Here is a 24,679-nt window from a genome sequence, read left to right as displayed (position 1 = left end):
TACAGAGAAGGTACCAAGAGAAGTTGCTATTCACTGGGACCTCCCCACATCTATGAAATTGTAGTTCCTGGGATTCAATTACATTTCACCTTTAAAATAAAAGAGAAAAATGAAGATCCATTTTCCTTAGATTTTAATGGTCTGAGAAAGATGGAGCACCTAGCTATAGGCTAGGTAAGAACAATAATCAATCTTTTAATGTGGTATAGTATAAAATGCAGGGTTTGGGATGGATGACTCAAATTCAAATTCTGACTTTCCCATTTGCTCTTATAACTTTAGGCAAAGCAGCTCCCCTTTACTGAGCCTCAGTTTCCTCCCCTGTGAAATAAGGGAGCAGGAGAAAATAATCATGGTTAGAATGTATATAGCCTATTTGAGGACTATAAGTTTGCAAAATGCTATACAACTATTACTTCATTTGATTCTTTTTTAAAAATTTTATTTAAGGCAATGGGATTAAGTGACTTGCCCAAGGTCACACAGCTAGGCAATTAGTAAGTGTCAGAGGTCAAATTTGAACTCAGGTCCTCCTGAAATCAGGGTCAGTGCTCTATCCACTGCACCACCTAGCTGCCCCTTCTCATTTGATTCTTACAACAACCCTAGGAGGAGGAAGGGGCAGCTTATTATTATGTCCATTTTATGGAAGAGAAAACTGAGGCAGGCAGTGACTTACCAATGATCTCTTAGGTTTTCTAATCTATGGTCTTGTGATCCTTTGAGTGAAAAATAAAAATGTAAAACTTGTTTGCAGTAGAGTGTCAGTGGTAGTGTCACACAAACAACTATGTGAAATATTTGTGGACTATAAGGTCCCCTGGTATCTACTCAGATTGAGGTTTGGGTTGTCCCATTGGGCAATTCACTGTCCCTCTCTGGGTCTTATTTAAGAAACTGAGTTTAACTCAGTTCTAAAGAATGGGGTTGAACTATTTATGAACATCTATAACATTTTATGCTCTCAGGATCCTCCCAGTTCTGTCATTTCATGTGGAAAGTCTTCCAGTTAAGATCTCTGTTCTAAGGTCTCCTCCAACTCCAACATGCTATGATCTAAGTTCCAATATTATTATTATAACATTTTATATTTTAAGATTCCCCTTCCATCTGGAGCATTCCACATTTTAAGGTCTCTACCAGATCTTACATTCTTCCCAGCTCTGACATTCTATGTTTCAAGTTTCTTCCTCCTTATAATCTCTGTCCTAAGATTTCTACTGACTGATATGCTCTGTTTCAAGGTCCACTTCAGCTTTGACATTCCATGTTTTAGAGTCCTGCTTATATCTGACGTTCTACCTTCTCTCAGCTCTGGCATTTTGAGTTGTAAAGCTCTGATCTGCTGTTCAGGATTCTAAGGTTCCTCCCAGCTTCACCATTCCATATTCTAGGATTTTCCCCAGCTCCACCATTCTATATAGTAGAGTCCTTCTTTGCGCTGACCCTCCACATCTAAGGCCCCTCCCAATTCTGACATTCCATATTCTAGGGTCCACCTCAAGCTCTAATTTTCCATGTTCTAGAGTCCTTCTAAGCACTGACATTCTACTGTTCTACTTGGAGAAGCTGGCTTGACAAACCCACTTGGGTATCAGCTATACTTCAGTATTCATTGAGTGCTCAGCTTCTAGATGGTGTGTTGGCAGACAGCCCAGTCTTATTAAAGGTTGCTTTACATTTTTCATATGGGTGAGTCTGACTTCCCTCTTTGGTGTACAAGAGACAAGAACTAAAATAAAAAAAATTTAAAACATCATACCCCAGACAAATTGTGTGAAATATAATAATGACATGATTTTTTTTGCAGAGAATTACCTCTCCATATTCATGTCAGAGGACTGTGAGTTGTTGCTGGGAGTGTGGGATGAGAGTATTCTTAGGGGCTGAGCTTATATAGCCTGAGGACGTAACTTCACACTTAAGAAAATCCCCCTCTACTTAGATTGCAAAGAATATGTTGTAGTGAAGAAAGCTCCCTGCTCAGGGGAAGAATCTGACACCCTGTGGTTTCCAAGGAGTCTCCAATCCAGAGCCAGGTATAATAAAACAAGATGCTCCACTCTCTTAGTCAAATCAGAATATTCCAACCCCTATGGCAACTAGTGACAATAATCTATGTATATGTATCATGGGATTTAGAACTGAAGACAATCTAGTTAAAGCTTCTAATTTTATAGATAAGAATATTGAGACTGGAGTTAAATGAGTCATCCAAGGTCACAGGTAGAAAGCAGTAGATCTGGAATTCCAAACAATATTTTTACCATTATATTCCATGGTTTTTAGTGAAAGAAGTATCCATTATGAACAAGAGATTCTGTTCTAAAGGATGCTACAATGTGATGGAGGAATATCTGGTAATGAAACATTCTAGGCAGGACCAACCTAAACTGTGGACTTGAATTAATCGAACACAAAGAACTAATTTATTATTCTTGCAAAACATTATTTTTTGAAGATCAAGGTTAAAGTCACTGGATAGTCCTACATTTATTAGCAGGCACTAGTATTTAGTAAAATGTATAATAGTAACTTATCATAGAACATACAAAATAATCTGCTTGAAAGGGACTGTTGAGATTTGTCTGACCCTAGAAACACAGATCTTGCAGTTGGAAGGATTATAGATTTCAAGTCAGAAGAGACTCATTTAGGTCACCCCACTCTACCCCATTTTATTTTATTTTTATTTTTTAGGGTTTTTTGCAAGGCAATGGGGTTAAGTGGCTTGCCCAAGGCCACACAGCTAGGTAATTATTAAGTGTCTGAGGCAGGACTTGAACTCAGATACTCCTGACTCCAGGTCCAGTGCTCTATCATCCACTGTGCCCCCTAGCTACCCCCTCTACCCCATTTTAAAAAGGATAATATATCAGAGAGATTAAGAGATTTCCCCAAGGTTTAAGATTTGAAACCATATTCTCTGATTGAAATGCCATTGTTTTTGTCCCATTGGTCTCCTCTCTCTCTCTCTCTCTCTCTCTCTCTCTCTCTCTCTCTCTCTTTCTCTCTAACCTATGTTTTCATCACCTTACAGAGCTATTGGTGAGGAAATCTCTTTTACTAATGCAGACTGGATACGTGTGCAATTTATCATCTCAAAGAGATCCTGGGAAAGTGGCCAGTTAAGTGGCTTGCCCAGGGTTACATGGACAACTTGTTTTAAAGACAGAATTTGAACTCGGGTCATCCTGCCTTGGAGGTCGGATCTCCATCCATTAGACATCATGTTGTCTTCTCACATTTGCTTAGCTTCTATTCCACACATGAATCACACCGAGCAACTTTCCTGATAACATCTGGTCTCAATCTGAATACTTTTAGTGATGGGGAGGGCATTACTCATTGAGGTAGTCTTCTTTTTCATTATGGGTCACTGAAATCATTAGGGTCAGCTAGGTGGTCATAGAGTGCTGGGTCTATAGTCAAAAGGACTTATCTTTGTGAGTTCAAAGGCTGTATGAGCCTGAGCAAATCACTTAACCCTATTTGTCTCAGTTTCCTCCTCAGTAAAATAAGGAAATGGCAAACCACTATAGTATCTCTGCCAAGAAAACCCTTAAATGGAATTAGAAAGAGTCAGACAAGACAAACAATCAAACAGCAACAAAAATCACGAGAGAGAAATGCCTTATACTTAGCCAAAATCTGTTCTCCGGTAATAGCTACTGATTAATCCTCATTGCTGGATTAAGATAACTACCATGTAGTCCCCTAAGTCTTCTCAGTTCTTGGCCAAACATCACTACCCTCTTCCTTCTATTGCCCCTCTTTTGGAGGCCTGAACAACTTCTTTCCAGCTGAGGCCAATGCTAAAGGTCAACTACTCCTCACAATAAAATGTGCCTGACATTCTACTAAAGATACAGAAACAAGCAGCTGATGTAGGGCCACAGAGGACCAAGAGAAATCATCTGCTTGGTCAGTGGGCAGCTACTCAGACCTTTCAGCATCCAGAGTTTCTAGCTGCATTGAAATTTCCATGATACTAAGTGAAGAATACAGTTTTCCATTTTTCCATTTCTTGACCTGAGAATTCCAGAACCAACCAAACAAACAACTAAATCAATTTCTGAAACACAAGTTGGTGAAGGACATTTGTGAAAAATGAGCAACAAGCTATAGGGTTAGGAGACAGGGGAGCCTGAGTTTTTTAATCCTGGATCTTTCATTAATTGGTTATATGACTGTGGGCAAGCCATTTCCTCAGTTTTAGAACTCAACTTCCAAGCCATTTCCTCAGTTTTAGAACTCAATTTCCTTATTTCTAAAATGAGGTTAGACTAGATGACCTCTGTGGTCTTTTCTAGTCCTAAAATTCTATGTTTTAGGGGAATCTTCCAGCTCTTACATTCTGTGTTCTAAACTCTCTTCCAAATCTATTCCATCCATTCAATTAAGCAGACACTATATATTCAGGCACTAGAGATACACAACCAAAAATTAAACTTTCCCCTTAGAGGGCTTTGATTTTATGAGGGTGAGGGAAAACATTTACAAAAGGAATATAAAATACAAATTAATTTTGAGGGGAGGGGCAGCTAGGTGGTGCAGTGGATAGAGCACTGGCCTTGGAGTCAGGAGTGCCTGGGTTCAAATCTGGCCTCAGACACTTAATAATTACCTAGCTGTGTGGCCTTGGGCAAGCCATTTAACCCCATTTGCCTTGCAAAAAAACCTAAAAAAAAATTTGAGGGGAAGAGGATTAGGAACCCATCAGAACAGGCTGCCTTAATGGTTGGCTCTTGAGCTGAATGAACTTTGGTGAAAGCTAGGGATTCCATGAGGCCTAAGTTAGGAAGGAATGCATTCCAGGCATTGAAGATGGCCATTCTTTGTTCTAAATATGACTCTGTATTTACAGGTTCCTTCAAGCTCTAATATTCTAAACTCCATTCTTCGATATCAAACAAATTTAAAGCTCTGTCAGATACGCAAATGATCATTTTCTAAATCTGATGATCCCCGAATCAAAGCTTATGGTCACCGGGGTGCCACACTTTATTTTAAATATATTTCCTTTTAGATCAAGATCTTCAAAGGATGGAAGGTAGTCCATGCTTTTAAGAATCTAGTCACCTATAGACATATCTGGGAAGTTTAGTTCTCACTTCTGGGCACCCCTACCCAAAGTGTCTAACTTAGATGACTCATTTTTAGCAGAGGGTCCCCTGATTTTGCACACTCCCCAAATTAATGAATTTTTCACTGTCCCAAACGCCACCATGTTCCTGGAGAATGGTACAATGGATAGAGTATTAGATTTCAAATCAGGAAGACCTGGGTTCAAATCCTAGGTTTGATCCTTGCTCTGTGACCCTGTATAAATCATTCAAGCTCTCTGAGACCTTCAAACAAGTAGTATAGTGGAAGGAGTGCCAAACCTGAAGTTAGGAAGACCTGAGCTCAAATCCAGCCTTAGACATTGAGCTTTGAGAACCTGGGCAAGTCACTTACCCTTTACCTGCCTTTATTTCCTCATGTGTGAGATGGTGTTGATAATAATAGTGGGGTTATTGTGAAGATCAAATGAAATAATAGTTGTAAACTGCTTTGCAAACTTTATAGAGCTATGTAAATGCTGTTATTATGAGGTTATGTATGCAAAGAGCTTTTCAAACCATAAGGCACTGAATAAATGGGAGCTATCATCATTATGTGACCTGATCCATTCCCTACTTGGAGCAAATCAGCTTGTTGGGCTCAGGGAGCAGCTTAATTCAAGGCTGGTTTCTATCTATTTTATCTAAGTCAATAAGGGAAGGGCTCTGGGGGAAAAGCATCAAAAGGAGGCAGGTGACTACATTGACAGACACTCTATTCTCATGGAGTAAAATAATGGAACTCAATTCACATAAGCCATCTTCCTCTCCCCCACCCCCCAATCAGCCACCCCCATACAATGCAGCACATGCCGAGAGATGCTCTAATGGGCTTTGGATTGTGTGTGTGTGTGTGTGTGTGTGTGTGTGTGTGTGTGTGTGTGTGTTTTATGCAGCAAGAGGTTTTTAGTGGCCGCAAACACAAATCTTTTGTGTGGATTATAAAATATGAATGATGGATGTTTATCAGATCAAAACTGTTAAGAACAACAGTCTTTATTAGAAAGGTCCTTGCAAGAAGAGAATCTCTGCAGAAAGCTATGTGGGAAGGAATGGGTTAGCTTTAGCTACTGGATGACTTAGAGATTTTTCAATATTTTCAATCTTTCATAGCCACTGCAGGAGCTTTTCTGAAGGGACTGGGCAGTGACCAAGCAGACCAAAGACCCAGATTTTTGGGAAGTTCCTTGTGGACTGGACTGTGGGGAATGATGGAGAAAGAACTGTTATGTATGTTTGGAAGCTGATCCCAGATCATGTTAAGACTATGAGAATACTTGTTCCTTTTCACTGGGACATGGAGGAGGGAGAGGAAAATTCTAGAGGGAAAATGAAGTAAGCAAAAGTTGTTGACTTATAACTGCAACTTGCATACATGGAACTCACCATATGGCCTGCCTGTCATGAATATAAACTAGTAAGAATGCTCTTGGAGGGCATCCCAAAGATATTTATAGAGGGCAGAAAGTTAGTTCTAGAAGAGAAATATATTTGACATGTCTCTAGGACACCACCATGCACTCAGAGACCGGCTTATCAAATGCTACTACCACAGAGCCGAAAGTCTCAGCTAAAATATTTCAGCTTGGAAACAAACCAAACAAAAATCAGTGGATTTGACCTTAAAAGCACATGGAGATATATTGCCTTCTTTAAAAGCTCCCCTTCTCCAATAATGTTGATCAGGGTCATCTGGAATAACCAATAATGTTGATCAGAATCACCTGGAACAATCTCAGGGGTTCTCAGAGGTAAAAATTGGGTCATTTATCATATTCATTCCATTTAGTAAGCTCTAAGCTTCCTAAGAGTCCAGCTTAACATCCTTGGACATGACAGGTAAGTTTACCAAATTTTTAGTAATAAATAAGTTGAATTCTGAAGAGTACCTCTGCAAACAGAATACTTAATCTAGAACCCTTAATTGACCTTTCCTTCATTTTATGAAATGTCAGACCTGGAAGGAACTTTAATACACAAAGTACCTGTGCCAGAAGGGACTTTAGAACATAAAATGTTAGAGTGGAAGTAATCTTGGAACACAGAATATTAGAGCTGGAAAAGACCTTAGGACAGTGTTGTTGGAGGTGGGTGGTACCTCAGAACACAGAATGTTAGAGTAATGCTAGAAGGGTTTAGGCTTCATCTGGTCTAATCTTCACATTTTACAGCTCAGGAAACTGAGGTCTGTAGAAGTGAATGTTTATCTAAGGTCATATGTAACACTTTAAATGTAGAGTCTGATTTTAAAATGTCCGTGCGGACCTTGTTTGTTCAAGGAGACTAGGCTACTCTTTAACCAATATTTTGATTCTCATCCACTTTTAATATCTCTTGTTGTTTAGTCATGTCCATCTCTTCTGGATTTTCTTGGCAAAGATACTGAAGTGGTTTGCCATTTCCTTCTTCAGATCATTCTATAGATGAGGAAACTGAGGCAAATAGGGTGAAGTGACTTGCCCAAGGTCACAGAGCTAATAAGTGTCTGAGGCTAGATTTGAACTTAGGAAGATGAGTCTTCCTGATTCCAAGCTCAAGATCTGTGCATTATGATTCCACCTAGCTGCCCTTTAACACCTATGGAGGCACATGAATATTCCTGCCAAGATTTTCACTGAGCCTACATGAGTTATCCAACTTGTGTGTTGGCAGCTCTGAGAGCAAAAAAGATCACTGCACTTGCTGGATTCTCTGATCTGTTGCAAGGTAGCTTGCTACAGACTTCTCAAAAGTTCTCATTTTTGACATATAAATGACAAAGCAAAATCTGGTCACAAACAGATTTCTAAACCTCTCTCCTACCTGAAATGCCTGCACATCCTGTTTGAGATTCTTGCTTCACTGTAGCAAGTGACTTGGGGAAACATGTCCTCTTTTTTGTCATTTCTATGGTCTTTGGGAAGTTGGTCTATGGTCAAGTGCTTTGCTTAGGAAATAATGATGAACTTTCACTTGAATGAGTCCTATCATGACCCGAAAACCCTGGCTGCTTGGTTTTCCTTTTGCTATCTTTGTTCACTTCAAGGATAATCAGAAAATGTTCAAGAGAGAAACACAAAATTTATAACCTACTGGCTCAGCATCTGAGCTAATGAACAAATTTGTGTGGAGGAATGTGCTAAACAAAGAGGACCTGGGCTAGTTTTTGGTTCTAATCCTATTTATGCATATTCTCAATTGGGAAATTCATCAGGACTTCTAATTTAATGGTACCAGCCAGAAAGTTGAAACTGGAATATGAAATGGGAATAAGGAGAGAAAGAGAGGGATGGAGGGGAGGGATGGCAGGACCTGCCTTTGGTTTTATTTTCATCATCATTGTCATCACCATCACCACCACCCTCACTTGCTCAGAGTCACACAGCTAATAGGTATCTGATACCAGATCTGAATTCAGGGAGATAAATCTTTTTGCTTCCAGGCACTATGGCATCACCTAGTTTCCCTTTAACATCAATTGATTCTACAGAAAAGTAAACTCATAATACAAGACCACTATAGCTCTTTTATTTTCTTCTTTCTATCCCACCCTCATTTTTTTAAGGTACAGAAATAAACAATCTTTAGTCTTCACCAGGATGTTTCCTCCCAAGGGTGGGAGCTTTTTTCTTTATTGTGTTATCTGTGTGATTGCTAAGATAATTGGCTTTGATAGGGAATTTTCATCCAAAGAAGAGCTATTATTACGAGCATCCCCAGGTGGGGCTCCTTTCTTCCAGGAAACAGACATAGACAAGATAGACAAGTTAAAGCAGATGAGACAAAAATCTCTCCCCATAAATCTAATCAATGAGATTAAATAACTCCAAAATGGATTGGCTAAGACTACGCTTAGACTACAAATGCTTAGACTAAATATTTTTAGGACTAAATTGACTCATGTTTCAACCAGTTACAGATTCAGAACCCAAATGGAGACCTTCTAGCTCCAAATCTAGAAATCTTCCTATTATGGAAGGTGGCAACATTACCTCACATGTCTATACTAGCTTACTCTGCTCTTTTAGAATGGTAGATTTCACTCTGTGTGTTTTGTTTGATGAACTTATTCTGTGGAGTCAGTCATAGATACCTGTAAGATATATGTAATTTGTACTCTGCTGCCATCGATCATAAGTATCTTGAGAGCAGGGACTAGCTCATCTTGGTATTATATCTCTAAGAGCCAAGCTCAGTTTTGGGTATACAGTAAACATTTAATAAATGCTTGCTGAATCCATGTGCCCCTATTATTTTCCATATACTCTGGAAGTATTTTGTATTCCTCTATGTACAAAGGATTATGGATTATAAATGAATAGACCTTTAAGTCCAAAATCTTCATTTACACATAAGGAAACTGAGGCCTAGGGAAGTTAAATGATTTGCCCAAGTTCACATACATAATAAGAATCAGAAGTAGTATCTAGCCAAGTTCCTCTGACTTGAGAATCAGTTCTTTTTCTACTGTACACATAGTGTTTCCTTCAGTAATAACTAACATTTATATGGCACATACTATTAAAGCCAGGGACTTTATGTTTGACCCTCACAAAGTGATATTACTATTCTTATTTTATAGATAAGGAAAGTAAGGTTAAATGGAGTCAAGATCATACAACTAGAAAAGGCCTGAAGCTGGATTCAAACTCAGGCCTTTCTTTCCCTAGGCACCACCTAGTTGCCTCAGGATAGAAACTCCTTGAGAGCCGTGACCATTTTTCCTTTTTCTTTGTACCCCAGCATGTAGTCATGTTCTTGGCAGGTGGCAAGCAATTTAAGAAATGAGGATTGATTGATTATTAGAACCAACTAATAGATCAGAGGTAGGAGTGGTGTTGTCTTCCCTAATCTATCATTATTAATAACCAACAAGACATCCTCATTAAAGACTCCTAAAGAAGCTCACCTCAGTCTTATTACGGGAAATCACATTGGAGTCAATGCTTCCCAGGGACAGGTTGGGGAGAACGAGGTTGAGAACTTTCGCAGCGAGGACCTAGATGGGAAGAAACAAGTCAGGATGAGGAAAGAGTGGGATTGTGGCAAGAACAAACATCCCCAGAGTGACAGCTTACAGTAAATTGTGGAAAATGCCACCAAAGCTGAACATCTGCCAGGTTCACGTCCTGAGATTGAACACTCTGCAAGCAATGTTCTCCAGGGCTTGGCGCATTCTAATTCACACAGCTGCGTACCAGTTTTGGCTCTTGGCCACTGTGGGTGAGCTGAGGAGAAGCTTTTGTCTGATTTGTGCAGTTTTACACACACACACACACACACACCAGCTCCTTGCTAAATTTATTTTCTGTGGTTGCCCTTCCCACAGTCATTCAGTGATTCTACAAACCATGCTTAGTTCCTTTGGCTATACTCTTTATGAGAACTAATAACCCATGGGATCCTGACCACAAATAGAAAAAGATGTGTGACCTTAATATGAGGAATTGATTAGCTATGGGTCATCCAAGATCATTTGGAATTCCAGATACCCAAAGATTCTTAGAGTTGGAAGGGACCACCTAGTCAAACCACTGCCTCCTTTTATGGATGAGAAAACCAAGATTTAGAGAGAGAGGAAGTTACTTATCCAAAGTTAATATGCAGATTACATTTGAAAATCTTGGCCTTGGAAGTAAATCACCTTTCCCCCCCCTTTTCTTTATATATTCTATATATAGTATGCTATGCATGGACTATATAATAGTCTATAGATAGACTATATTATATATTTTATATATAACTATTATATAGTCTATTCTATAGTCTATAATACAACTATTATATAGTCTCTATATAGATATACACTATAGAATATACTATAGAATATATATACTATGGTATACTATATATACTATATATATATATATATATATATATATATATATATATATATATAGGTCACTGAATCCATTGAAATATATTATATAATATATTCTAACTTATGTTCTATATTCTAAGTCTCATAGACTTAGAGATGGCCAAAGCTTTAATAGTCATCTAGTCCAATCCCCTTTTTACAAATTAGGACACTGAGGTCAGTGCAGGGGAAATGGCTTGATGGAAGTCATTCTAGTAATGAGTAGTAGGGTGAGTCATCAAACCCAACTCCTCTGTGGCTCCAAATACTATGCTTTTTCCACCACTCCCTTGCCTCCAATAACCTCATTTTACACATGAGGAACTGGGACTCAGAATGAAGCAACTCTAAAACACACTGGACTTATAGTCAGTCTTGTGCTCTGTCTACCAAGCCTTCTGAATCCTTTATCTATGTCACACTTGGTCTGAGCATCTCTTGTTTTGGGACAGTGTTTTTCTAATCAATCATTTCTGTTGTGACCCTATTTGGAATTTTCTTGACAAAGATACTAGCTTGCCATTTCATTCTCCAGTTTATTTACAGATGAGGAAACTGAGGCAAATAGTGTTAAATGACTTGCCCAGGGTCACACAGCTAGGAATTGTCTGAGATCAGATTTGATAAATCTTTCAGACTCAGGTGCCACCTAGCAAGGCAAATATCTCACTTCTAGCTCTTGTTCTCTTATTCTCCTTTTTTCATCACCTCTTTTAAGAATGGTGATGAAACACCCTACCTCTAGTTCAATTTTGTTCAAATTTTCAGACAGAGGTTGTGTTTAGTTTTGGAGAGTTTCTAGGCTCTTGGGTATGAAAGGTGTTATTTCAAAAGAGAGCTGTGAGGAAAGGAAACTGCTTTGCTGAAATTAGAACAGTGCTAAAGGAGGGGAGTGAAGGAGGAGTAGTGAAATTCTAAGAGGCAACCCACTGTCTTCACTAAGTCAGGGAGCCATTCCATAATCAGGGACTCAGGGACACCTAGGGAGAAATCAAAAATTATTCATGACTGAAATTTGAATCTATTTCCAGTATTTTCTGCTTGAAATGAGTCTCTGTATTTATTCATTAAAGACATTATGGTGTAGGGGACAACACACTGGTCTTGAAATTAGGATCCATGGGTTTATGTCCAGCTCTGTTTCTTGTTGGAACATCATCCTAAGGAGCTGTTATGCAGTCCTTCCTCATTCCCATCCCTGAATCTCACAGCCTACTTATGCCAGATTCCATCAGCCAATAAAACAAAGTAGAATGAGGAGTTTGTAACATGGATATTTTTTTTTTGTTATCACCTGATTTCCTTTGGATCCCAAGCACATAGACATTGGATAAAATGCACACAGAAATATATACTTACCTCTATACTTATACCTAGACATGAATGATTTTCAACTGTTCTTTCCTTTTTTGTTTAAAACCAAAATGTTTAGTAAAGTGCCAAACAATAGTCATCTTCCCAAAGGATAGTAAATATAGATGAGTGGATAAAGATGATAATGATAACAAATCTTAAAATGATGCTTAGTTTCTGCTATGGTTCAGAAGTGAAGTCGCCCAAATCCAACTAACACCTGGTTTGTGAGAGCAAATGGAAAATGAGCAGCAATATATAAACTGATGGCTAGAAAAACATTTCTACTCCCATGAAATTGACTTACTTCCATGTCTTCCTCTTATTTTATGTGCAGGGAAAATTGAAAATGGGAAAATTTCTGTACCACAGGATTTATTTTTAAAGAAGAGCTCTTCATAGAAAAGAAAAAAAAAAGAAGCTAATTTCCTTAAGAGAGCTGCTACCATCTAATTCTTTATTATAGCCAAATTAATAATGGGAGGTCTTTGTCCCATGTGGTGAGGATATGTGAATCCTCATCATTCTAAGATTTATTAGGCACTGCTAGGTGGGATATTCCAAGGTCTTTGTGAGTACTAGTCAGCTAGATCTGCTTTCAATGGTCCATTACTTTCTTGAGCACAAACAGAAAGGGATAATTATGATAATGCATCACTAGCAGTGCTGCAGGGAGAAGGTGGATAGGTCACTGAATCCATTTAAGTACTATATCTTTTGAAAAAGACACATAGGTAAGTCACTTTCTCTCTTTCCAAGGTGGATGGTGGGAGCCCATTCCTGGAGGGTGGGGTGGGGAGCTGCTGAAAGGATTCAGGACTGCTTCCTTAAGAATGAAGTCATAACAGTGAAACTACAACCACAGCTTTTACAGTTGAAGACTGGTGGAAAAGCTGGTGTCATAGCAACAAGAACTGCAAGCTCAATTATATATGTATATGAGAGCTAGCATCCCTCCATGACTGCAATGTGAATGAAGAGATTACAGTATTCGTTGGGGGGTCTTTCCATTTGTGGCTTTAGACTGCACATTTCAAATGTCACATCAAATAAGAGGAAGGAAATGGTCATATATTAAGATCCTACTATGTTTCAGGGATCATGCCTTATAAATATTCTCTCATTTGATCCTTACAACAATTTTGAGAGCTAGATGCAATTATGATCTCCATTTTACTAGTGAGGAAACTGAGGCAGACAGCAGTTAAGTGACTCGCCCAAGGTCACATAGCTAATACGTATCTGAGGTTGAATTTGAACTCAGATCTTCCTAACTCCAGGTCCATGTTTTCTCAATTGGGCCACCTGCTGCCACATGATAACAAGGGAGAGTGCTTTCTCAGAAGAACTCAAGTTCTCAGAAGGAGAACCTAGTCCTAGAGTAGAAATGTCTTTGTCAAATGCAAAAGATCCCCCCCCCCCAATTTTCTCTCACTATTTAAGATTTCTATTCTCATCATGTTTTATCTGTTTCATTATCATCACACTCTGAGTAGAAAGAAAGTGGTTGCAAGTAGAGGGGAGGGAGATTTAAGTAGAAAGAAAAGAAGCTGCTACAAGCCTCAGAATGAGAGAGCACTTGAAGGAGGGGGGCAAAAGGTTCCAAGAGATGAAGAGAGCTGTAAAGCAGGCCACCAAAAGACAGGGGTAAAACAAACCAGACATCATTGACAAATTGGTCTGCTTTTCAACAGGTGCACACCACAAAAAATAAAGTGAAATATGATCAGATATAGCTGCAAAGAACCCAGTAACCTTGGCTGCCACTCCCCTAAAATCAACTCCTTCTGGCTCATCAGATCCCATTCAACAGTTATCTCCCCAGAGTCTTAGCTACAGATTTAAAAAAGAAAGAAGGGAGGAGAATGATAGAAGGTTGTAAGTGGTGGTGAAGCTCACCCAAACAATGACTGGACTCCAATGAGCTGCTTTGGCTGTTAACAAATGAATTAGTCCTTTCAAGTCTTGCACTGATTCCTGGAACAGTTGGTGAGAAATCCCAAAAAACTAAGTTCAGCAAGTGGACAGCACCATGGATAGGTAACTATCTCCTTAAGAAGAGAAACTATCCATAAGGCCAGTTAAGGTTCTAATACAGAAGAATAATAAGGAAACCTATACATCTTCTTGATTATATTCATTCATTTCTAGCACTGATTCTCTCTGCCCATAATGTGGATAATGTAAGGAATGATGATGAAAATGTTGAGATCATTAGAGTAGTGACTTGGGGGAAATGTTGACTTATGTCCATGATGACATAATGAGGTTACATCTAGAAGAATCTAATTTTTTTCTTTTAATTTGTGCATAAAAGTCCTGTCACCCATGGAAGAAGAAAAAATTTCCATAAGTCACAAAACTTATGAGTAAACTAATCTAGTTTTTTGATCAGTGAGAAACTCTAACATGGCAGGGATCCCCTATACATGTCTGAGAAAATGAGGATTGAAATGGTAATTCAATTGGCATCCTAACTTGTTTCTGTAATCAGAGTACTTCCCACACTCAGGCACTGTAGACATTCATAAAGGCCTATTGATCCAAAATATTTTAATAGCTTCCTGAAATCATTTTTAAGCCTCTGAAGACAGCTTAAAATGTGAAATGATAATTACAATAACCATAATTCTAAATGGAGAGGATAGGAATAAGAGATCTTCCATGCCCCACTGTCGAAGGCTACAGGATCCTTTGATACTTTGAAATCCTGAGCTTCCTTCAATAGTCATAGCATCATATAACCTATATTAGAAGATAGTTCTAATATCTCAGAATTGGAAGGTACTTTAGAGATTATATAATCTCACCAAGGAAACTGAGTACCACAGAGAGAGATGGTCAGGTATTGAATTCTAGACAGGCAAAGAATTGGCCCTTCAGACAAAGAAAGTCAGTCTTAAAAGGTTCCTTGAGAAATAATGAAATGTGGGACATGGAAGATGCCTTCAAATATTTGAAAAAGTGCCATGTAAATAAATTAAATTTGCATATTGACCAGAAAAAATGCAAATTAAAACAACTCTGAGGTACTACCTCACACCTATCAGATTACTAAAAAAGACCAAAAAAAAAAGGAAAATGATCAATGTTGGAGAGGATATTGGAAAACTGGGACATGAATGCCCTGTTGGTGAAGTTGTGAACTGATTCAACCATTCTGGAAAGCTATTTGGAACTATGTCCAAAGGACTATAAAAGTGTGCATACCTTTGATCCAGGAATACCACTATGAGATCTGTATCCCAAAGAAATCATTTTAAAAAGGGAAAAGGACTCACATTTCAAAAATATTTATAGCATGAAATAAAAATAAATAATAAAAAAATAAAAAATAAAAATATTTTTGTGTGGCAAAGAACTGGAATTTGAGGGGATGCTCATCAACTAGAGAATGATTGAACAAGTTGTGGAATATGTATGCAATGGATTACTGCTATTCTGTAAGAAATCACGAGCAGGTACATTTCAGAAAAACCTGAGGACCTTACAAGAACTCGTTCTGAATGAAGTCAACAGAGCCAGGAGAACATCGTGCACAGTAATACTCACATTGTGAAATGATCAACTATGACAGGCTTAACTCTTCTCAGCAATGCAATGATCTGAGACAGTTTCAAAGAACTCGCGATGGAAAAAGCTATCCCCATCCATGGAAAGAACTAAGGAGCCCGAATGCAGATGGAAGCACACTATTTTCATGCCTTTTTTCTTTTTTTGTGATTTTCCCCTTTTGTTCTCATTATCCTTTTACAACACAACTAATATGGAAATATGTTTAACATGATTGTACATATATAACCTCTATCAGATTGCTTGCCATCTTGGGGAGGGGGAAGGGAAGAGAAAGAAGGAGAGAGAAAAATGTGGAACTCAAAACCTTACAAAAATGAATGTTAAAAACTATTTTTACATGTAATAGAAAAAATAAAATACTATTAAATGTAAAAAAAAAGAGAAGGAAATTAAATTTGTTCTCTGCTTGGCCCCAGAGGTTACAGCTAGGAGCAGAAGATAAAAGTTACAAAAAGGCAAATTTAGTCTAGATAAAAGAAAACAAAATAAATTTTTTCTAATAATTATAGAGTCATTCCTCTATGTAATGGGCTTCCTTGGGGTGTGGGTGGGGGGAGGTTGTGGATTCTCCTGAACTAGAGGTCTTCATGCAGGGATGGATGGAGTTCTTATTCAGAGGAAGGTTAGGTGAGATCACTGAAGATATCTCTTCCAAATTTGTGTTTCTATTACAGAATGTCAGAGCTGTATGGAATATTAGAACTTAGAATTTCAGAGCACAATAGAGCCAGAGCATCATACATTTTAGATTGTAAATAGATTAAAAGAGACTGTAAAACAGAGTATCTGAATGGAAAGTCAGGATAGAAAGAGACATTTGAATGCAGAATGTCAGAGTTAAAGGTTCTTCAGAATCATCTGATCATATACTCTCATTTGGTAAAAGAGGAAACTGAGGCCCATGGATTTTTTTTAGGATTACATAACCAATTAATGGCAGGGCCGGAATTAGGACCCAGGTCTCCTGACTCAGTCCAGTGATTTTTCCATTGGCACTCTTCCTGAATAAGAATGGATCACCAGAGAGCCAAGTTAAATGAAAAGTCAAAATATATCCTTCACTAGAAATGACAGTTATACATTAAATATGTAGACCTGGGGCAGGTTTATGCTAGGAAAAAGGGTCCAGTTACATTCCCTAGAAGACCAAGTTAAAAAAAAAGAACAATATTTATGAAGAACTGTGAAAGTTATATCCAAATCTGAACTGAGCAGGATAAATCCTTAGAAAATCACATTCAAATGGCTCCCATAGTCTGAAAAATTGAGTTCTAACCTATAAAACAGGTTCAAGAAGGTCAGAGGTAAGAATGGATTTTGTATGTCTCAATCAATTTGCAAAAAGAGGCTGCCAAAATGAAAAGTCACAGATGGCCTACTGAGATTACTATGCCTAGATTCATTGGAGGGGCATCAGCAATTTTGGATGAAGGCCAGAGACATAGATCTTGTTGGAGAACTAACTGAGATAACTCTTCTATTTGGAATCAAAGGAAATAAGAGAAGATGGCTCTGATGAACATGAGAGGAAAGTAAGAAGTGTGGTCCCCACCACCTTTAGGTTGCTGCTTTTATGGGAGCTTTCAGAGAGTGACCCTGCTTCCTCAAAAAAGCTCATTGGCTCACTCTTTCAGCAGAGTGCTGGCTCATTGATCCTGAGGTCATGTTTTAAAACCAAAGAATGAAAAGAACCATTCCCCAACTTTCAGGCTGAAGAGCCAGACTGCTCTGATGCAGAGACTTTTCATATGAATGATGAGAAGATTTAAAGTCATATGAGAATCTGTTGAAGGACCTGCAGATATTTAGAAGAAAATACTGAAAATTTCAGAGACTGGAGATAAAGACGATGAGTAGAAATCACTATGAGACAGGTCAATATTAATATTTTTTTTATAATGAAATGGACTTCCTTGGAAGATGAGGGCTTCTCTGTTGTTGACATTTTGGGGATTTGTGGAAGGGATTCATGAATCAGGTAAGAAATTGGGTTCTGGGTGGCTAAGTGGCACAGTGGATAAAGCACCGGCCCTGGAGTCAGGAGTACCTGGGTTCAAATCCGGTCTCAGACACTTAATAATTACCTAGCCGTGTGGCCTTGGGCAAGCCACTTAACCCCATTTGCCTTGCAAAAACCTTAAAAAAAAAAAAAAAGAAATTGGATTCCATGAGGACCTTCCCAATTCTGTATTTCTCTTTTTCTTAAAGACTTGGAGAGAAAGAAGCAGACTCAGGGTGTGTTGGTAAATGTTTAACAACCAGCCAAATATATACATGACAAAGTTTTAAATTTTGTCTGTTATTAATATTTTCTCTATAATTTTTAAAAATCTAGACAATCCATAAATCAATCTTAAGCTTTTACAAGAAGTAATGAAATGTGGTCTTTTTTTTTTTTTTTTTTAGATTTTTCAAGGCAATGAATGGGGTTTAGTGGCTTGCCCAAGGCCACACGGCTAGGTAATTATTAAGTGTCTGAGACCGGATTTGAACCCAGGTACTCCTGACTCCAAGGCCGGTGCTCTATTTACTGCACCACCTAGCCACCCCTGAAATGTGGTCTTCTCAGAGCTGCATAACTAAATTGATCTTCTATACTAAACATAGATGTATATAAAAGGGATTGAGTTATTATTCAGCCTATGTTTGCTAGGTGGAACTGGAAGGTGGGTGGGCAAAAAATTGTTTTTTATTGTTGTTGCTTGATTCTATCTGACTTCATGAGCCCATTTGGAATTTTCTTGGCAAATATTCCGAGTGTTTTGTCATTTCCTTCTTTAGATCATTTCACAGATGAGGAAACTGAGGCAAACAGGATTAAATGACTTGGTCAGAGTCACACAACTATTAAGTAGCTGAGGCAGGAAATGAATCAGCTCTCAGCCTTCCAAGCCCAAAGCTCTACTATGAGAATGGTGAGGAGGGAGAAATTAATTACATTGGAAAGGCTTCACATTTAAATATGAGGAAACTTTGAAAGACTAAGATAACAAGTAAGGGGATCTAACTCCAGTAGGAGGTACTGAATGGGGAGCAAAGACACAAAGCCAAGAAAGCAAGGAAAGGCTATTGACCAATTTGGCTAGAGTTAGTAGCCAATATAATCCCTGAGGATCCTTTTACCAACTACCATTCCCACTGACTACAGGTCCTCACAACTTTACCATTATTTCCCCTTTAGTATTCTGAGGGTACCCCCCAAGGAATCGGGGTGATTCTCTAATGTCATTGGCTTGAGACCTCACCAGGGTGACCCCTCTCAAAATTATCAGTTGAAAATCAATTTATTAAACCATATTTAAGTAGTTTTTAGAGAGGAGTATTTATTAAGGAAGTCCAATAAGAACAGTGAGTTAAAAACATCTGTTCAAAACTCTAACAACTTCCCAAAAAGGACAGAGGAAAGCTAGCAAATATGGTAAAGGGTAACTCACAGCTCTGAATTACTAGAAGCATTGACTCCCATTTATGGGATGCTCTGTATGTGAATATCTGCACCCCTCTTTCCTGGATCTTGATGCAGACACTACTGTTAGCTGATGTGAACATCTGGTGAGAAAACTCATGGGGAGTTCACAATTTTCTGGACCAGCCTTCTCCTAAGGGTTCTCCCTCCCCAGCTCCAAGCAGTTTTTTCTCAATGGGTTTGATTGAACACCATGCTTATTTTGAATGAATCTAGTTCCAACTAGTTTTTTAATTTATTTCAATTTATATGTAACTCCCGGGGGTTGGTCAAATTTCCTTGGATTATACAAAATATGTTTCTTGTTTGAAGGATATTTTTGCTCTTAGGCTAAGGATCAATTGATTGACCTAGTTAAGGTATCAAGTCTAAAATGGGATCAAGTAGTTTTGAATCTACCCTATTCTTATAAAATGGTCTGCAAAATACAGCTGTTGAAAATAAAACTAGAAAGGTAGAATGGGGCCAGATCATGAAAGGCCCTCAATTCCTAGCTAAGGATTCTGGGCTTTATTTGGTAGGCAAGTGCTTCCGTTGAAGGATTCTGAATGGGTAGTTAATTTGGGTAAACATTGACATTTAAGAAATGAATAGTACTTACAAGAAACTTGATTTTTAGGGTAAGAAAAATGACATTTTCTGAACCTTTTGGATTTTCTTTGGGTATATAAAAATTTTCATTTTGATAAAAACACTATAAAACGGTTTGTTCATATCATATTCATGGGACATTCATATAATTTCATCAGTACAGGAAGCTCCTCTGATGAGAGCAATTCCTTTGGATCTTTTTATTTCCTTAGGTTTTTTTGCAAGGTGATGGGGTTAAGTGGCTCGCCCAAGGTCACACAACTAGGTAATTATTAAGTGTCTGAGGCCAGATTTGAACTCAAATACTCCTGACTCCAGGGCCATGCTCTATCCACTGCGCCACCTAGCCGCCCCAATTCCTTTTTATCTTAAGAGTCTTCTGTGGGGCGGCTAGGTGGATAAAGCACGGGCCCTGGAGTCAGGAGTACCTGGGTTCAAATCCAGTATCAAAACACTTAATAATTACCTAGCTGTGTGGCCTTGGGTGAGCCGCTTAACCCCATTTGCCTTGCAAAAACCTTAAAAAAAAAGTCTTCTGGTTGCCTAGACATGGGAGGTTAAGTGCAAGGTTTTTTAATGTATGGAAAGAATTTTACAAACATTATCTCATTTTATTCTTAGAAAAACCCTATGAGGTAAATGTTATATTTACTTCCATTTTACAGGGGAAGAAACCAAGTCTTAGCTTTAGTACCTTGTCAAGGATCATATCACTGAGAAACATCTGAAGAAGGACCTGAACCCAGATCTCCTTGACTTTAAGAGTACTTCAAGTACTCCATCCTCTACACTACAGTATCTTCAAATTACATTATAACTATGAAAGACAAAAGCATCCTTAGGCAACTGAGAAAGGACATGATGGAGCCATAGCAGATCAGAGCAGGGAGGGACCTCTGATCGTATCTAGTCATTTTCTCTCATTTTCTATATAGGAAGCTGAGAACAAGAGAGGGGAAAGGACTTGCCCTAGGTCATACAAGTCTCATCAATGCTCAATGAATCAACATTTTTCACATAGTACTATTATAAAATACAATTAGTGGTTCTTTTAAAATGGTACAAAATTGAAAGGAAATAGTTTTTCAGATAACAAGACTTTTTTTTTGTTCTTTAATAAAAGTGTCAGATAATTTGGACCATGTCCATTTTTTTTTCTTCTAGCCCCTTTCACTTGGACTGGAAAAAATCATAATTTTACAGCATATAATTGATGCTTTATATGCCAGGGTCTCATTCGAACACTAATTACTTGAGCACAGAATTCAATATAAGGAAGATTTGCCTTTGGGCCTTGCTGATGACTGCAAGTATTATGACCTTATTATAACCTTCTTTCATGTACAATCAGATCCCACTGCATGGGTCCTGGGGCATTGGGGGCAATTCTTGGTATTTTGAAAGTGTTAACACATTTTCTAAAATGTCTCAACCATGAATTCTCAGGGTGCACATGAGCAGGCAAGTGTTGCAATTTATATCACTGGAGGGAGAAGGTCATGAATCCATTGCTATACTCAAAGGAAAGAAGACCTCTTGTGTCATCTCTGCAAAGTGACCAGTGACAGCTAATACCTGCTTTGAGGTCCTGCCCACCCCAACTTTGGGCTTATTATTCCCTTTGGAGTTCTCATATGCCCTTTCATGATTGCAACAGAATTCCATAATAACATTCCATAGTTCCAATTTATGGGTCCAGATATGTTGCCTTCTGCAGGGAATTTGCTCAAACCAGTTATGTTTGCTGCAGGTATTTTGAATGGCATCTCCCTAGACATATGGCTCTTCAGCTAAATTGAAATACTCAAAAAGATTGCTTATTATATCAGTTTAGGAGTTCCCTCCAATGGTATATATATATTTATATATATATATATATATATATATATATATATATATAGTCATTCACACATGCCAGTTTTGCATGTGTCTCTTGGCAGTGTCCTCCCCTAAGTTTGTCATGGGGGGGGCCTCCCCAATGTGCTAGAGACCTTCCTTGCTTTTTTCTGACATTGTGAGGATGCCAGGCAAATAATGGCTGTGCATTAATCATCCTTTGCCTTGGCCACAAGACCATTCTAACTTTTGTTTCTATCATATGTCTTGCTGTTGACATCCTTTAGTCATCTTCATCTTTGATATTCTTCATTGGTTATATGATATATCTCCTCACAGGTCCCATGAACCTCCTTCTATGCTGCCATCTATTCAATCATCATTTTAGATTCTTTGTTGTTGCAGCATATTGTGCCACCATGTGCTAGAAGTAATAAAATGATGGTATTTCCAAGATGGATCTTTTTTCCATGGGAAGCTTGGGGTCATGATAGAAACTTTGTCACTTCCCAAAGGCAAGCCAATGTGCTTTCCTCCTTATTCAGCTCTGGGTCTGACTCATTGCACATCTATTCCAGTGTTCCAACAAATAATAGCATTCCAATTTTTATTAATTCTAATGAATTCCTCTGTTAATCACCTCCGATTTATCCTTTATATAGCTTCTTTATACATAGTTGTTTAAAGGTTGTCTCCCTCATTAGACTGTGAGCTTTTTGAGACTAGGGATTGTCTTTTGTCTTTATATCTCCAAGGTTTAGCACACAGTACATACTTAATAAATATTTATCAACCTAATGTGTGGTTAGATTTGGATCTGCTAATCTGAAAAAAACTAGTCAAACTCTTTCTGCTTTTAGGTAAAGCAACAAAAGATTTGTCCAACCTGTTGGTGTCATTTTTGATTATCCACTATCTATGGGGTTTTTTTTAACCTTTCTTATCATACTCTTGAGGAACTTGCTGTTTTCCATGGTTCCTCTGGGAATTTACCTATCACTGTGAACAATTTCATAGATTAATCTCCCCAACTTCTTGATATGGTCACACTCCTCATTTCTGTGCCTCCCATGATTCCTCTCCCCTCAAGATTACAAGAAGTCTTGTTTTGCTCTATCCATTGAAAGATTCTCGCAGACCAGAAGTCTGCACTGGATTCTCAGATAAGGTTATATATAATTACTGAATGAAATTTCTCATGGTGTGCCTTCTTCAGAATACCGGTGGATTATATCTCCCACACCTGGACAATAGATAGCCTTTATCCATTGGGGATTTCCTTTGTGGATAGTCAAAATAAATTGTTTTTAGAATAAACTCTTTTAATGATTTCTGTTGGTATATTGGTTAATAGTTGTTGATATTTTCTCTATTATGTTTTTTGGGGTATTAACAAGGAATGAAAATTTTTTATACCTTTCATTATCTTCTCCTAACATATCAGTTCCTTGATACTCTCAAAATTGTATCCTCTCCAACTCAGATCTTCTCCACATTGGACATCTGGTCCAGTAGAGATACTTTCTTAAGTTTTGTTCACCCTGGAGTCATTTTTATCACTCCAACAAGCAAATCTGAGACTGTGATATTGGGCAGAAGCTTGATTATCTTTAATATCTTTGATAACCTCTCATTATCTGTAATCTACAGTTTGTCCCGTGGATCTTTATGGATCTGTTTCTATTATTTCTATTTATTGCCTTCTATTGCATCTTTTTTATCCTTTGATGTTATAAAATATTTTATTTATTTATATAAAAGTATACACATATAAAAAAAGTTGAAAAGCCAGTGGGGGTGGGAAATGGTCAGATAACCTAAACTGGGTTCACAAAGTGTTCATAACATAAAGAAAATGATGCTTCAAATATAATCTATATGATTTTCATTATTCTAATTCTCCCCCCCCCATCATACATTCTCACTTTTTTCTTGACATCTTCATGGTTTCCTACTTGTATTGAAGTTAGGAGTATCACAATTCAGATTGATTTAATTTGGAATGTCTCACTGAGTTCTTTGTAGAAATTCCTCACTTCCGAGCAGAACCAGAAGAACATTATAAATACTAGCAACAAATTGGGTGATAATCAACTGCAATGAACTTGTTCACTTCTACAGTTCAGTAATCAAAGACTTTTTTTTTTAGTTTTTTTTTTTGGCAAGGCAAATGGGGTTAAGTGACTTGCCCAGGGCCACACAGCTAGGTAATCATTGTCTGAGGTCGGATTTGAACTCAGGTACTTCTGACTCCAGGGCTGGTGCTCTATCCACTGTGCCACCTAGCCACCCCCTCAAAGACAATTCTAAAAGACTTGTGATGGAAAATGCCATCTATAAGCAGAAAAGGAACTATGGAGTTTAAATAGCCTTAAATAAAAAGTTTACTGTCTTCAATTTTTAAAAGTTGTCATATGTATTATGTCTTCTTTTCTCTCTCTATTACTTTTCCATTTGGATTTGATTCTTCTTTCATAAGATGAATACTATGGATCTATGTTTAGCATAGTTGTATAACTTAGATTACTTTCTGTAAGGGGGGAGGGGAATGGGAAGGCAGGGAGAAAAATGTAAAACTCAAAACCTTGCAAAAAATGACTATTGAAAACTACCACTGCATGTAGCTGGAAAAATAAATAAATAAAATATTTAACAAAAAAAAAAAGAAATCTTTTACTTCTTCATCCTTAGCACATGTATATGACTATGTAGATATAAAGTATATGTTTATAGGACTAGACCTGTAATTCTCTTGGTGAGAAAACTTTTATCAATATAAATTGGCAACTGCTTCAGCACATAAAACAAAGATAAAGCATTTCCCAAGTTTTTGGGTGTTGGACAGTTAAGTAGTGATTTCTCCATGGTCACATAACTAGTGTCAGAGGCATGTCTTGAAGCCAGTTGTTCCAG

At 37.9% G+C, this 24,679-nt stretch overlaps 1 protein-coding gene across 4 annotated transcripts in view; it reads right to left on the bottom strand.

Annotated features, from left to right (window-relative positions):
- The window catches only part of MGLL (monoglyceride lipase), a 167,730-nt gene that overhangs the window by 12,645 nt on the left and 130,406 nt on the right, over nucleotides 1–24,679 (bottom strand). For 3 of the 4 annotated variants that reach the window (XM_074198425.1, XM_074198426.1, XM_074198424.1), the window contains exons 6-7: nucleotides 14,197–14,274; nucleotides 9,994–10,083 (exon numbers count right to left, since the gene is read on the bottom strand). In XM_074198425.1, coding sequence (XP_074054526.1) covers nucleotides 9,994–10,083; nucleotides 14,197–14,274 — 168 coding nt within the window. The remainder of the gene's footprint in view (nucleotides 1–9,993; nucleotides 10,084–14,196; nucleotides 14,275–24,679) is intronic. The other variant, XM_074198427.1, reaches the window with a different exon arrangement.

The sequence above is a fragment of the Macrotis lagotis genome, chromosome 8 (assembly GCF_037893015.1).
Source record: "Macrotis lagotis isolate mMagLag1 chromosome 8, bilby.v1.9.chrom.fasta, whole genome shotgun sequence".
Lineage (NCBI taxonomy): Eukaryota > Metazoa > Chordata > Mammalia > Peramelemorphia > Peramelidae > Macrotis > Macrotis lagotis.
The sequence above is the reverse complement of the archived record's forward strand: the minus strand, read 5'-3'. Positions and strand labels throughout refer to the sequence as shown.